General features: G+C 39.3%; 1 protein-coding gene across 1 annotated transcript in view; it reads left to right on the top strand.

Moving 5' to 3' along the window:
• Positions 1-14,391, top strand: part of myo10 (myosin X) — a 292,275-nt gene that overhangs the window by 153,922 nt on the left and 123,962 nt on the right. The window contains exon 3 of the mRNA XM_072283726.1: positions 12,044-12,202. Within this exon, the coding sequence (XP_072139827.1) occupies positions 12,044-12,202 (159 nt within the window). The remainder of the gene's footprint in view (positions 1-12,043; positions 12,203-14,391) is intronic.

Genomic DNA, 14,391 nt, shown 5'->3' with positions numbered 1-14,391 from the left:
TCTGGCTTCTTCCCCCTTCCTTTCCAGTCCTGATGATGGGTCTTGGCCCAAAACATTGAACGTTTAATCCTCTCCATAGATGCCACCTGACATGCTATGTTTCACCAGCATTTTGTTGTGTGTGTTTGTTTGGTTTTTTTGCTCAAGATTTCCTGCATCAGCAGAATCTCTTGTGAGTAGGATTTACAATCACTTGGGAAAGACACTACAGGGATTCAGAATATATGCATAGGAAATCCTACCTCACAAACCTGGAGCTTCTTAAGGTTACTAAGAAAATTGAAGTGAAGGCATGAGATTTGGTTACATGGACTTTAATTAAGCCCTTGACAAGTCCTGCATGGCAGTCCAGTTGAGAAATTTAAGGCAATGTAGGGTCCAAGGTGTTTTGGCACCTTGTCTTTGCAAAAAGTACAATGACAACTGGATAGAAAATTGTCTTGATGATAGGAAGCCCAGGGTAGTGGTCAAGGTTAGGTTTGCTGACTAGAAGTCTGAGATTGTTGGCAACCTGCAAGATTAATTGCAGGGACTATTGTTCTTTGTCCTACTTGGAAAAGGATGTTTGTGGTCTCATAAGAAAGTTTGTTGTTGATGTAAAGATGAGTGGAGATGTAGATGTTATGGATGCAGAGGAAAAGAGATTGGCTGGGAAGCTGAGTGTCGTGGTGACTTTTACATTTTAATCTGAAAAAAGCAGGCTGGATGTGTACATAGTAAACAACACGACCCTCGGAACCACTGACATACAGAAAGATTTTGGGTAAAATTCATAGCTCCCTGAAACTGGTGATGCAGATGGATAGGGTAATGAAGAAGGTGTTTTGTTTGCTTGCATTCAGAGGCAGAGGATTGTATATACAGGTGTCCCCTGTTTTTCAAACGTTTACTTTACGTCACCTTGCTGTTACGAAAGACCTACATTAGTTACCTGTTTTCACCAACAGAAGGTGTTTTCACTGTTACAAAAAAAAGGCAACGTGTGAAAAAAAGCAGCCCGCGCTCCGAGCAGACAAGCTCCTCCCCTGGAACTGCATTCTAGCTGGCATTGCTTAAACCCGTGCCTGTGAGCATCTGTGCTTTATGTTGATTTATTTTGAGCATCTGTTTGCAAGATGAGTTCTGGGGTATCGGAAAAGCCTAAAAGAGCTCGGAAGGGTGTTACACTTAGCGTAAAACTAGATATAATTAAGTGTTTCGATCATGGTGAACGAAGTAAGGACAAAGTGAGTTTGGCTTGTGGAAGTTGATGAAGATGATGTTGAAGAGGTTTTGGCATCCCATGACCAAGAACTGATAGATGAAGAGCTGATGCAATTGAAAGAGGAAAGGATAACAATCGAAACCGAATACAGTAGCGAATGGACCGAAGGTGAAGTCATCCAGGAACTGAACGTGAAGCAACTGCGTGGGATTTTTGCTGCAGTTGACAAAGCTGCAATGATTGCCGAAAAGTACGACTTTAATTTCGAAAGGGTAGGTTTGGTAGGTTTAGGGCATATTTGCAGGATGGTTTGAGTGCTTACAAAGAACTGTATGACAGAAAAATGAGCGAGGCTAAGCAGTCAAGCATACTGTTGTTTTTCAAGCCTTCCACATCAGCTACCGCAGACGACAAACCTCAACCCTCGACATCGAGGCAGGCAGACATAGAAGAAGATGACCTGCCTGCCCTGATGGAAACAGACGACAATGAGATGACACTGCAGTGTCCCACCAGCCCAACCTCCGTTGACTCAGCCTAACATACTGTCATCAGTGTGCTCACTGTCTTCCCAATTCCGTAAGTGATACAAACATTATTTCTACTTAGGCTGTGTATTTTTGTGTTATTTGGTATGATTTGGCAGCTTCATAGCTTAAGGGTTACTGGAGAGAGTGTTTCTGCCGAGAGTGTTTGCGCCAAGTGTTTCCGCCGAGAGCGCTTGTGTGAGATTTTTGCTACAGTGAACAGTGCTGCAATGATTGCAGGAAAGCATTTTTACTTTATATAGGCTGTGTATTTGTCATATAATTCCTGCTTTTACTATATGTTACTGTTATTTTAGGTTTTATGTGTTATTTGGCATGATTTGGTAGGTTATTTTTTGGGTCTGCGAACGCTCACAAATTTTTCCCATATAAATGGTAATTGCTTCTTCACTTTACGACATTCCAGCTTCCTCTGCCAACAGGGTCATTACATTAGCAGCAGAAGATTACAATCATCTTTCAAATGAGCCACTATGACTTTTGATCTGTGTATATTGTACCTTAATAAATTTGTGAAGACATCATGGATTTTCCTGGTGGTGGCTGATGGAGCAACAGCAATCTGCCGTTGCTCCAATTCTAATTATCTTACTATTTCCAACCTGTCTTAAAACTTTAAGTGTGATATTCTTTCATGATGACTGGAAGGAGTGCCAGAGGTACTAAAAAGGATGATCTCCCTGCTTCTTTGGATTCTATTATGGATTTGCTGCAAAGTCATACATGAGAAGCCTCAGAAGTTTCAACAATTCAGCTCTGAATTTAAACAAATAGATGGTAAATGGATTCCATTCAACAAACTCTTAATGAACATGATAAACGTATAAAAAAATAATGAAGCAATTTTGTCATCTCTGGAAACAGAAGTGGATGAATTGCAAAAGCCTTGTGAAAAGCAATTAAAATCCAATGAAAAGTTAAGACAGAAGATGATCAGCCTAGAAAATAGAAGAAACAACCTGCGGGTTCTGGGTCTCGAAGAATTAATCGAAGGTAATCATCCTATGGAATTTTTTTCAAACTTTTTGCGAGAATTATTTCCTGAAATTTTGACATCTTTCCCTATGATTGATCGAGTTCACAGATCTGCCGTGTTTAGACCTCCTAAGGGAGACAGACCAAGATCAGTAATAATCTGTTCTCATGAATTTTAAAAAAAAAAGGAACTGTTAATTCGCGAACCTCGTCAAAGAGGCATGATTGACTATAATGGTCGTATGATTGGAATTGTCGAAGATTACTCGCCTGAGGTTATGCAGGAACATGCTAAGTTCAAAGAAGTTATGTCCGAGTTTCTTAACAAGGGTTTCAAGCCTTCCCTTCGCTACCCAGCCCGACTCAATTACACTTAAAGATGGATCTTTCGAATGGTTTCGTTTGACTGTTGAAACACAAAGGTTTTTAAAATCCGAAGGCTAGCTGCTTAATTTGTCTTTACATGAAGACATAAGATTAAATGAGAAGCTTTTAATTTGCGGATCCCGTCGAAGGGGCATAATTGGTTATACGTTGGAATATTAAGACTCTCGAAGATTATTCACTTCAGGTTATGCAGGAACGTGCTAAGTTTAAACAAGCTTTGTTGGATTTTTTTTTTTAACAAGGGTTTCAAGCTGTCCCCTGGCTATCCAGTTTGACTGAGAATCTCATTAAAGATGGATCTTTTGAATGGTTTCGTTTGAATGCTGAAGCACAAAGATTTTTTAAATTTGAAGGCTAACTGCCTAGTTTGCTTTTCCATGAAGATACAAGATTAATGTTTAATGTCTTTCTGTATGAATAATTGCATCTTTTACTTTTGGTAAACATTTGCAACTAATTTCCTTTTGTATTTTTTAATACTGTATTTTTGATATAACTATATAACAATTACAGCATGGAAACAGGCCATCCCAGCCCTTCTAGTCCATGCCAAACTCTTACTCTCACCTAGTCCCACAGACCTGCACTCAGCCCATAACCCTCCATTCCTTTCCTGTCCATATAGCTATCCAATTTTACTTTAAATGACAATATCGAGCCTGCCTCTACCACTTCTGCTGGAAGGTCGTTCTACACAGCTACCACTCTCTGAGTAAAGAAGTTCCCCTTCATGTTACCCCTAAACTTTTGCCCTTTAACTCTCAACTCATGTCCTCTTGTTTGAATCTCTCCCACTCTCAATGGAAAAAGCCTATCCACGTCAACTCTATCTATCCCCCTCATAATTTTAAATACCTCTATCAAGTCCCCCCTCAACCATCTAGGCTCCAAAGAATAAAGACCCAACTTGTTCAACCTTTCTCTGTAACTTAGGTGCTAAAACCCAGGTAACATTCCAGTAAATCTTCTCTGTCTCTATTTTGTTGACATCTTTCCTATAATTCGGTGACCAGAACTGTACACAATACTCCAAATTTGGCCTCACCAATGCCTTATACAATTTCAACATTGCATCCCAACTCCTATACTCAATGCTGTGATTTATAAAGGCCAGCATACCAAAAGCTTTCTTCACCACCCTATCCACATGAGATTCTACCTTCAGGGAACTATGCACCATTATTCCTAGATCCCTCTGTTCTACAGCATTCTTCAGTGCCCTACCATTTACCATGTATGTCCTATTTTGATTAGTCCTACCAAAATGTAGCACCTCATAGTTATCAGCATTAAATTCCATCTGCCATCTTTCAGCCCACTCTTCCAACTAGCCTAAATCTCTCTGCAAGCTTTGAAAACCTACTTCATTATCCACCACTCCACCTATCTTAGTATCATCTGCATACTTACTAATCCAATTTACCACCCCATTATCCAGATCATTAATGTATATGACAAACAACATTGGACCCAGTACAGATCCCTGAGGCACACCACTAGACACCGGCCTCCAATATGACAAACAGTTATCCACCACTACTCTCTGGCGTCTCCCATCCAGCCACTGCTGAATCTATTTTACTACTTCAATATTAATACCTAACGATTGAACCTTCCTAACTAACCTTTCGTGTGGAACCTTGTCAAAGGACTTACTGAAGTCCATATAGACAACATTCACCGCTTTACCCTCGTCAACTTTCCTGGTAACCTCTTCAAAAAATTCAATGAGATGTCAAACAAGACCTTCTGCGCACAAATCCATGTTGACTGTTCCTAATCAGACCCTGTCTATCCAGATAATTATATATACCATCTCTAAGAATATTTTCCATCAATTTACCCACCACTGACATCAAACTCACAGGCCAATAATTGCTAGGTTTACTCCTAGAACCCTTTTTAACCAATGGAACAACATGAGCAATACGCCAATCCTCCGGCACCACCTCCTTTTCTAATGACATTTGAAATATTTCTGTCAGAGCCCCTGCTATTTCCACACTAACTTCCCTCTAGGTCCTAGGGAATGTCCTGTCAGGACCTGGAGACTTATCCACTTTTATATTCCTTAAAAGCGCCAGTACTTCCTCTTCTTTAATCATCATAGTTTCCATAACTTCCCTACTTGTTTTTCTTACCTTACACAATTCAATATCCTTCTCCTTCGTGAATACTGAAGAAAAGAAACTGTTCAGAATCTCCCCAATCTCTTTTGGCTCCACACATAGCCGTTCACTCTGATTCTCTAAGGGACCAATTTTATCCCTCACTATCCTTTTGCTATTAATATAACTGTAGAAACCGTTGGGATTTATTTTCACCTTACTTGCCGAAGCAACCTCATCTAGCTTTTCTAATTACTTTCTTCAGATTCTTTTCACATTCTTTATATTCCTTGAGCACCTCATTTACTCCATGCTGCCTATATTTATTGTAGATCCCTCTCTTTTTCCGAACCAAGTTTCCAATATCCCTTGAAAACCATGGCTCTCTCAAACTTTTAACCTTTCCTTTCAACCTAACAGGAACATGAAGATCCTGTACCCGCAAAATTTCACCTTTCAATGACCTCTATTTCTCTATTACATCCTTCCTACAAAACAAATTGTCCCAATCCACTCCTTCTAAATCCTTTCGCATCTCCTCAAAGTTAGCCTTTTTCCAATCAAAAATCTGAACCCTGGGTCCAGACCTATCCTTCTCCATAATTATATTGCATTGTGATTACTGGACCCGAAGTGCTCCCCAACACAAACCTCTGTCACCTGACCTATCTCATTCCCTAACAGGAGATCCAACAGTGCCCCTTCTCTAGTTGGTACCTCTGTGTATTGCTGCAAAAAACTATCCTGCACACATTTGACAAGCTCCAAACCATCCAGCCCTTTTACAGAATGGGCTTCCCAGTCTATGTGTGGAAAATTAAAATCTCCCACAATCACAACCTTGCGCTTACTACAAATATCTGTTTCCTTACAAATTTGCTCCTCCAATTTTCGCTCCCCATTTGGTGGTCTATAATACACCCCCATAAGTGTTACTATACCTTTCCCATTCCTCAATTCCACCCAAATATCCTCCCTAGATGAGCCCTCTAATCTATCCTGCCAGAGCACCGCTGTAATATTTTCTCTGACGAGCAATGCAACACCTCCACCTCTTGTCCCCCTGATTCCATCATACCTGAAGCAATTAAATCCAGGAATATTTAGTTGCCAATCACACTCCTCCTGTAACCATGTTTCACTAATCATGTACCACATCATACTTCCAGGTATCAATCCATGCTTTCAGCTCATCCACCTTTCTTATCATGCTCCTAGCATTAAAATAAATGCATTTAAGAAATTTTCCACCTCTTACTCTCTGTTTATCACTAATGGTGCAAACAACTTTATTATTTTCTTTTTCTTCCTTCTCCCCTACATCTGTTCCTACACTCTAGTTCCCCTCCCCCCTTGTATCCAGCTTAAATCCACCGGAGCCTCTCTAGCAAACCTACCTGCAAGAATATTTGTCCCCCTCCAGTTCAGGTGTAAACCGTCCTGCGGGAACAGGTTCCACCTTCCCTGGAAAACTGCCCAATTATCTATAAATCTGAAGCCCTCCTTCCTGCACCATGTCATCAGCCACATGTTGATCTGCGCTATCTTACTATTTCTAAACCCGCCTGCACGTGGCACTGGTAGCAATCCTGAGATTGCTATCCTGGAGGTCCTGTCCTTTAACTTGGTGCCTAACTCCCTGAACTCACCTTTCAGGACCTCCTCACTCTTCCTCCCCATGTCATTGGTCCCTACATGGACCACGACATCCGGCTGCTCACCCTCCCTCGAGAATACCGAGAACTCAATCGAGATATCATGGACCTTGGCACCAGGGAGGCAACTGACCATCCGGGATTCTCGATCTCTTCCACAGAACCTCTTATCTGTCCCCCTAACTATCGAATCCCCTATCACTACTGCTCTCCTCTTTTCCCTGCTTCCCTTCTGAGCTGAGGGTCCCGTCTCGGTGCCAGAGACGCAATCACTGCAACTTGTCCCCGGTAGTCCTGATATATGAGAATTGAATTTCTTGTTTGGATATTGTTTTGTCTAGGTTGGAATATAAATAACCTTGAAACTAATTGGAGCGATCACCAGGTTTTTTGGGGGGTTGTCCGTAGTTGTAGATGCTGGCTTTGTATTGGTCGGCCTTCTTTCTTTGGGAGGTGGGCAGGGATATGTTTTTTTTATATATAAGCTGGTTTTGAATTTTTAGCCATTTCTCAAGGTTTGTGGGTTGGCTTTAACTTACATTTTAACCCTACCTTGAAATAAATTAAAAATGGACCAAACTATTAATTTACTCAGTTTTAACGTGAAAGGATTAAATCGCCCTGTTAAACGTAATAATATTTTTGCTTATATTAGGAAACTTAAGGTCCCTGTTATTTTCTAACAAGAAACTCACATACGCAAATGTGATCATTTATGTTTTTTTAGCCATTGGAATGGACTTGGTTTTCATTCTTCTTTTCAGGCCAAATCTAGAGGAGTTTCGATTCTTGTAGATAATAATCTTTCCTTTGTGCAATATAAAGTAGTGTCTGATACCAATGGACGTTCTGTTATAGTTTCAGGAAAAGTAGATAACAAATTAATATTATTTGCCAATGTGTATGCCCCAAATGTAGATGATCCAGGATTCACTGAGCGTTTTGTTTTTCATTTTTACCGGATTCGAGTTTTTATTCTCTGGTGATGGGAGGAGATTTTAACTGTTGGCTAGACCAAAATTTAGACCAATTATCTTTTAAACCAGTGTCTCTTAATAGATCAGCTTCGTTTATTCAATCTTTTTTATTAAAGTGGTGTGTTGTTGATGTTTGGTGTTTTTTTTTACTTCCTTTAGATAGGGAGTACTTGTTTTTTGTCCCCATGTCCATCATACATATTCCAGGATTGATGTTTTTTTATCAATAGTCAAGTGATTTCATCAGTTTGTTCCTGTGAATATAAAGAGGTTGCTGTCTCAGATCATGCTCCTGTATTTCTATCTTTAAATCTCCCTGGTTTTCCTCAAACAAACAGATTTTGGTGTTTTAATACAACTTTGTTATCTGATAAGGATTTCTTAAAATTTCTAGAGAGGCATATTATTTTGTTTTTTGAAGAGAATAAAAAAGAAGGGACTTGAAATCTTATTGTATGGGATATGTTCAAGGCCTATATTAGAGGACAAGTTATTTCTTATACTGCAAGTGTTAAGAATAAGGCTAATAAAGAAAGAACTGAATCAGCCAATCAATTGAAACAATTAAATCTGAAATATGCTATAGCTCCAAATTAGATTAGATTATGAGGACACTCAGTCCTCATTTATTGTCATTTAGAAATGCATGCATTAAAAAATGATAATGTTCCTCCAGAATGATATCACAAGAAAAACACAGGACAAACCAAGACTAAAAGTTACAAAAACCACATAATTATAACATATAGTTACAACAGTGCAAAGCAATACCATAATTTGAGAAAGAGCAGACCATGGGCATGGTTTAAAAAAAAAGTCTCAAAGTCTCGATAACCTCATCATCTCACGTAGGCGGCAGAAGGGAGAAACTATCCCTGCCTGAACCTCCAAGCGCCGCAAACTTGCTGATGCAGCACCATTGGAAGCACCGGACCGCAGCGGACTCTGAGTCCGTCTGAAAACTCGAGCCTCTGACCAGCCCCTCTGACACAGCCTCTCCGAGCATCATCCTCTGCCGAGCACTTCGACCTTGCCCCGGCCACCGAGCAACAAGCAAAGCTGAAGACTCAGGGCCTTTCCATCCGGAGATTCTGGACTACACAGTAGCAGCAGCAGCGAAGCAGGCATTTCAGAAGTTTCACAGATGTTCCTCCGTGCTCTCACGTCATCTCCATCAAATCAGAATTGTGCACGGCACCCAACTTGACAAATAACAGACATCACCACCGGAGTGGCTGCTGTGAGCTGCGTTGCGTCGCCATCTTCTCCCTCCCTCCCTCCTGCTTTATATAAAAGACGTGTTGAAGTTAAAATTAAATATGATCTTCTGTTAACATATCCAATTGAAGCTCAACTTCTTAAAGATAAACTCAATTTTTCATTCATGGAGATAAATCAGGCAAAGTATTGGCCAACCAATTAAAAACTTCTATAGTTAAACAACAAATTAAAGAAATTTTTAAAACTAATGGTGATAGGACAACTGATCACCCTGAAATAAATGATCCCTTTAGAGAATTCTATTCTAAACTTAATAGTTCTGATTCCCCTAAAGATAGTACTCTATTGAGTAATTTTCTAGATCAATTAAATATCCCTGCACTTTCTGCAGATAATTGCAAACAGATGGATCAACCCATTTCCTATGAGGAAATTGCTGAGGCTATACGTTCATTACACTCAGGGAAGGCTCCGGGTCCAGATGCATTTTCTGGAGAATTTTATCAGGCTTTTTCCTCATTAATTATACCGTAGTTACACTTAGTCTTTTGGATTCTTTCAAATTGGGTAGCTTGCCTCAATCTTTCTATGAAGCTTCTATTTCGCTTATCGTAAAAAAAAAAAGAACAAGGGCCCAACTGAATGCTCTTCATATAGACCAATTTCATTACTCCATGTTAAATCTAAAATCATTTCTAAAGTTCTGGCTCATAGGATTGAAAATATTTTACCTTCTATTATTTCTGATGATCGGACTGGATTTATTAAAAACCGACATTCCCTTTTTAATATACGCCGTGTATTAAATGTTACTTACTCTCCTTCTCAGCAGATATCGGAATGTGTGATATCCTTAGATGCTGAGAAGGCCTTCGATCGGGTTGAATGGAAGTATTTATTTAAAACCTTAGAAAAATTTAATTTTGGACCAGATTTTATTCAATGGAGTAAATTACTTTATTTATCTCCTGCTCGGGTTCTTACTAATTTTTAGAATTCCAAACCATTTAAACTTCACTGCGGAACTAGACAAGGCTGTCCGTTGAGTCCTTTGCTTTTTGATCTAGCTTTAGAACCCCTAGCCATTGCTTTTCGAGAATCTAATGATATCTGTGGTATTTTAAGGAAAAGTATTACTCATAAAATCTTGCTTTATGCTGATGATATATTGCTTTTTATCTCTAATGTTGAGACATCGTTACCTTGTGTACTTTCTGTACTCTCCCGTTTTAGCCAGTTTTCACGATATAAATTGAACCTGTATGAGTGAATTATTTAAATAATTTGGTATCAATTAATACTAATCTTTTTAAAATTGTAAGGAATCAATTTACTTATTTGGGTGTAACAGTCACTGAGGAGGTTTAGCCTAATTTTAGGTTTTATTACTGGGCAGTTAATATACGATATCTTGCATTTTGACTATTTTATATTAATCGTGTAGACTGTCCAGTGTGGGTTTCTTTAGAAGTTAACTCTGTTAATAAATTTTCTATTATTTCTCTTCTTGGATCCTCGTTTCCTTTGTTTGTAAGTAAACTAACTGATAATTTAATAGTTAAACATACTCTGAGGATCTGGATACAATTAAGAAAACACTTTGGTTATTGAGATTTTCCCTTTCCAGTCCCACTTATTCTAACTTTTTAAAACCCTCCTTGAGTAACTTAGTTTTTAAAGAATGGGACAGGTTGGGTATTGAATATTTTTGGGATCTGTTTGTTGGAGGAAATCCTTTTCCATTTAAGCAATTGTCAGCTAAGTATAGTTTACCCAAAATTTACTTTTTTAGATATTTACAAATCAGAGACTTTCTAAGATCTCAATTATGCACATTTCCTATAAGCTCAGATAAAAACTTACTAGATGTAATTTTCAATTTGACACCTTTTCATAATGGTTCAATATCTAATATTTTTGGCATATTACTGGAGACGAGGAATGTTCCTTTAGACAAAATTAAGAATCTCTGGGAACATGATTTACAGACATCAATATCTGAGGAAACTTGGATTGAAATTTTTAAACTGGTTAATACTTCATCGTTATGTGCTCGCCCTTCCCTTATACAATTTAAGGTGGTACATAGAGCTCATATGACTAAAGATAAGCTATCTCGTTTTTATTCGGATATATCTCCCTACTGTGACAGACGTAATAATGGAGAATCTTCATTAATTCATATGTTTTGAACTTGTCCGAGTCTTGAAAAATATGGAAATAAGTTTTTCAAACTTTTTCTTTACTTTTCAAAGTCAATTTTAAGCCTAATCCTCTGACGGCCCTATTTGGTATTGTTCAGGACAAGATATCAAGCTGAAGACATCTGATTTACATATTTTGGCCTTTAGCTCTCTTATAGCTAGGAGGGTGCTTTTGTTTAAATGGAAAGATGTTTCTCCTCCTACTCATGCTCAATGGTTATGCAACGCTATGTCATGCTTAGATTTAGAGAAGATGTGTTGTTCAATTTCTGAACCTCGTCAAGACTTTTCAAACATTGTGGGGACCCTTTCTGAATTATCTTCAAAGCCTTCAATTTGTTGTTTAAATTCAGATGTTGGCTATTATTATTTTTTATTATATGAGAAGGTGTTTTACTTGTTTCTGCTTAATAAACAGCTTCGGTCTTGGTACAGATTAGATTCTTTTTTTTGTAATAAATTAGTATATTTCAATATAACTATTGATTAACTTGCATGAATATGGGGTAATGAGATTGTTATGAATAGATATAGTGCAATCGGTATTTTTTTAATCTCTTGACCTTGTATATACTTTCTTGTACTCTGTATTCTTCTATGTAGAAACTAATAAAAAAATATTGGAAAGAAAAGACATTACAGTTCTTCAGCATTCTTGACAAAGGGTGATTAACTTGAACCTAATATTGACACTTTTGAATGCAGTTATGGATCATGACATGCCCACATTTGTTTCTGACATTTCTTGTTTTTCTTTTAATCAGGTGTACACATACAAACTGAACACCTTAACCAGGGAAAAGGTGGTGGCCATGCATCCAAGCAGTGTTGAGGGTGTTGAGGATATGGCGAGTCTGGCAGATCTGCACGAAGGAGCAATCATGCATAACTTGCATATTCGCTACAAACGAGACAGTATATACGTAAGTTCAAAAATCATGTGCTACTGTTAGAAGAACTAATAAATAGTAGGAGCCATTCCATACCAGTGACAACCATGTACCAGTGGCCTGTAATTTCAAAGCCACAAATCCACGTTTCTGCTTTTGGAAAAGGTGCTGCAGATTCTCACTGTCAAAAAAATCTTTTTGGAAGCTAGACTAATTTATTTCTTGACAAATAAAAATTTGTTGGATAAAATGATCTCTGAGAGGAAATTTAAGTCGGGTACAATGTGTACAAAGAGTCAATTTCTTGGTGAATATAAAATGTACCCGCTACTGGATTGAAGTTGCACCTGAGCAAATGGTGTGGTTAACAGATTGGAGCTGCTTTTACTGGGTCCACATTTCTGGGCAAAATTTCACATGGTTGAGTAGCATGCCACTGTCCCAGGATGGATTGGCTGGTTCTGAAACATAGTCATCAGTGCCACGAGTAGGATGTTTGCTCCCATAGTCTTTGCTGTATTGAGTGCTCAGCCATTTGCAGCTGTTAGGTGAAGCGACTTGAATTTCCAGCATCTGCAGATTTCCAAGCAACATACACAAAATGCTGGTAGAACGCAGCAGGCCAGGCAGCATCTCTAGGAAGAGGTACAGTCGACGTTTTGGGCCACACATTTCAATTCCATGTCCCATTCCCATTCTGATATGTCCATCCATGACCTCCTCTACTGTCAAGATGAAGCCACACTCAGGTTGGAAGAACAATACCTTGTATTCCGTCTGGGTAGCCTCCAACCTGATGGCATGAACACTGACTTCTCTAACTTCCGTTAATGCCCCTCCTCCCCTTCTTACGCTATCCCTTATTTTATTTATTTATATTCTCCCCCCCTTCTCTCTCTCTTTTTTCTCCCTCTGTCCCTCACTATATCTTCCATCTTCCTCTGATGCTCCCCTCCCTTTTTCTTTCTCCCTAGGCCTCCTGTCCCATAATCCTCTCCCTTCTCCAGCCTTGTATCTTCCTGTCAATCAATGTTCCAGCTCTTAGCTCCATCTCTCCCCCTCCTGTCTTCTCCTATCATTTCAGATCTCCCCCTCCCCCTTCCACTTTCAAATCTCTTACCATCTCTTCTTTCTGTTAGTCCTGACAAAGGGTCTTGGCCCAAAACGTCAACTGTACCTCTTCCTATAGGTGTTGCCTGGCCTGCTGCTGTCCACCAGCATTTTGTGTGGGTTGGCTGAAGACTAGTGGGGATCTCCAGAAGAAGGTGAAATATTCAGTTCAACCTGAATGTGGCAGCAGTTGGTTTAGCCTTGTCTTTAGCAGCTTGCCATTGCTGAGTGTGGAGGATGTTTTAGGAGCCAATCTTCCCACAGGCTATGTAATTGTCCCAACCTGTTCATTAGGTGTGCAGTCCTGCAAGACCTTGATCTTTCAAATGGCCTGATTGGCTGTGTTCCTACCAGACTCATTACTACCCTGTGCATTTAATAAGCTTTCCAACTCCTTTCCCACCTGTGTCTTTAGGCCTACCCCTTAGATCTCATACACCTCTACCAGGTCTCATCAGCTACTTTTACTCCAAAGGGAACAACTCCAGCTTCTTCAGTCTAATCTCAGTGTTGAAATCCTTGGAACCATTCTGATAAAAATCTTTCTGGCATCCTCTGTGGCATCTTCACATTCTTCCTGGTCAGATGGCCAGAACTCAATGCAATTGTCCACTTGTTTTCCCCTTTCCTATACATTCCATGTACCTCCCTTCAGTAGGTTAAATTCAGGAGCCCTGAGCAAATAGAATCAGAACAATACAGCACTGAGTCAGCACAGCTCACCCATGCCAAACATGATGCCTGTCTAAATTAGTCCCAATATCCCTCTTAACCTTTGCCTTCCATGTAGCATGTTTTTTTGAAAGTTATTGTACCTGCCTCAATTACTTCCTTAAGTTTGAGGGTTGGACTTTATCTCCACTGCATAGTAATCATTCCTAGCAGTGTGTCATGCACAAACACTTTTCTCATAATAAGAATGAGGTCAAGTGGATTTATCCCTCATTAGATTTATTTTCAACCTGCCACAGACCCAGTCTGGCAGAGCCTGTCTGATGGCATTACGAAGACTCTGCTGATAATGGACAATCTGATTCTCATGTACATTCTGCCCCTTGCTATTTTAAGTGCCTCTTCCAAGTGTTGCTCAACATGGAGGAGCAATAGTTCAT

The sequence above is a fragment of the Mobula birostris genome, chromosome 19 (genome assembly GCF_030028105.1).
Source record: "Mobula birostris isolate sMobBir1 chromosome 19, sMobBir1.hap1, whole genome shotgun sequence".
Lineage (NCBI taxonomy): Eukaryota > Metazoa > Chordata > Chondrichthyes > Myliobatiformes > Myliobatidae > Mobula > Mobula birostris.
Note: the sequence above shows the minus strand (reverse complement) of the source record. Positions and strands in the feature narration are given on the sequence as shown.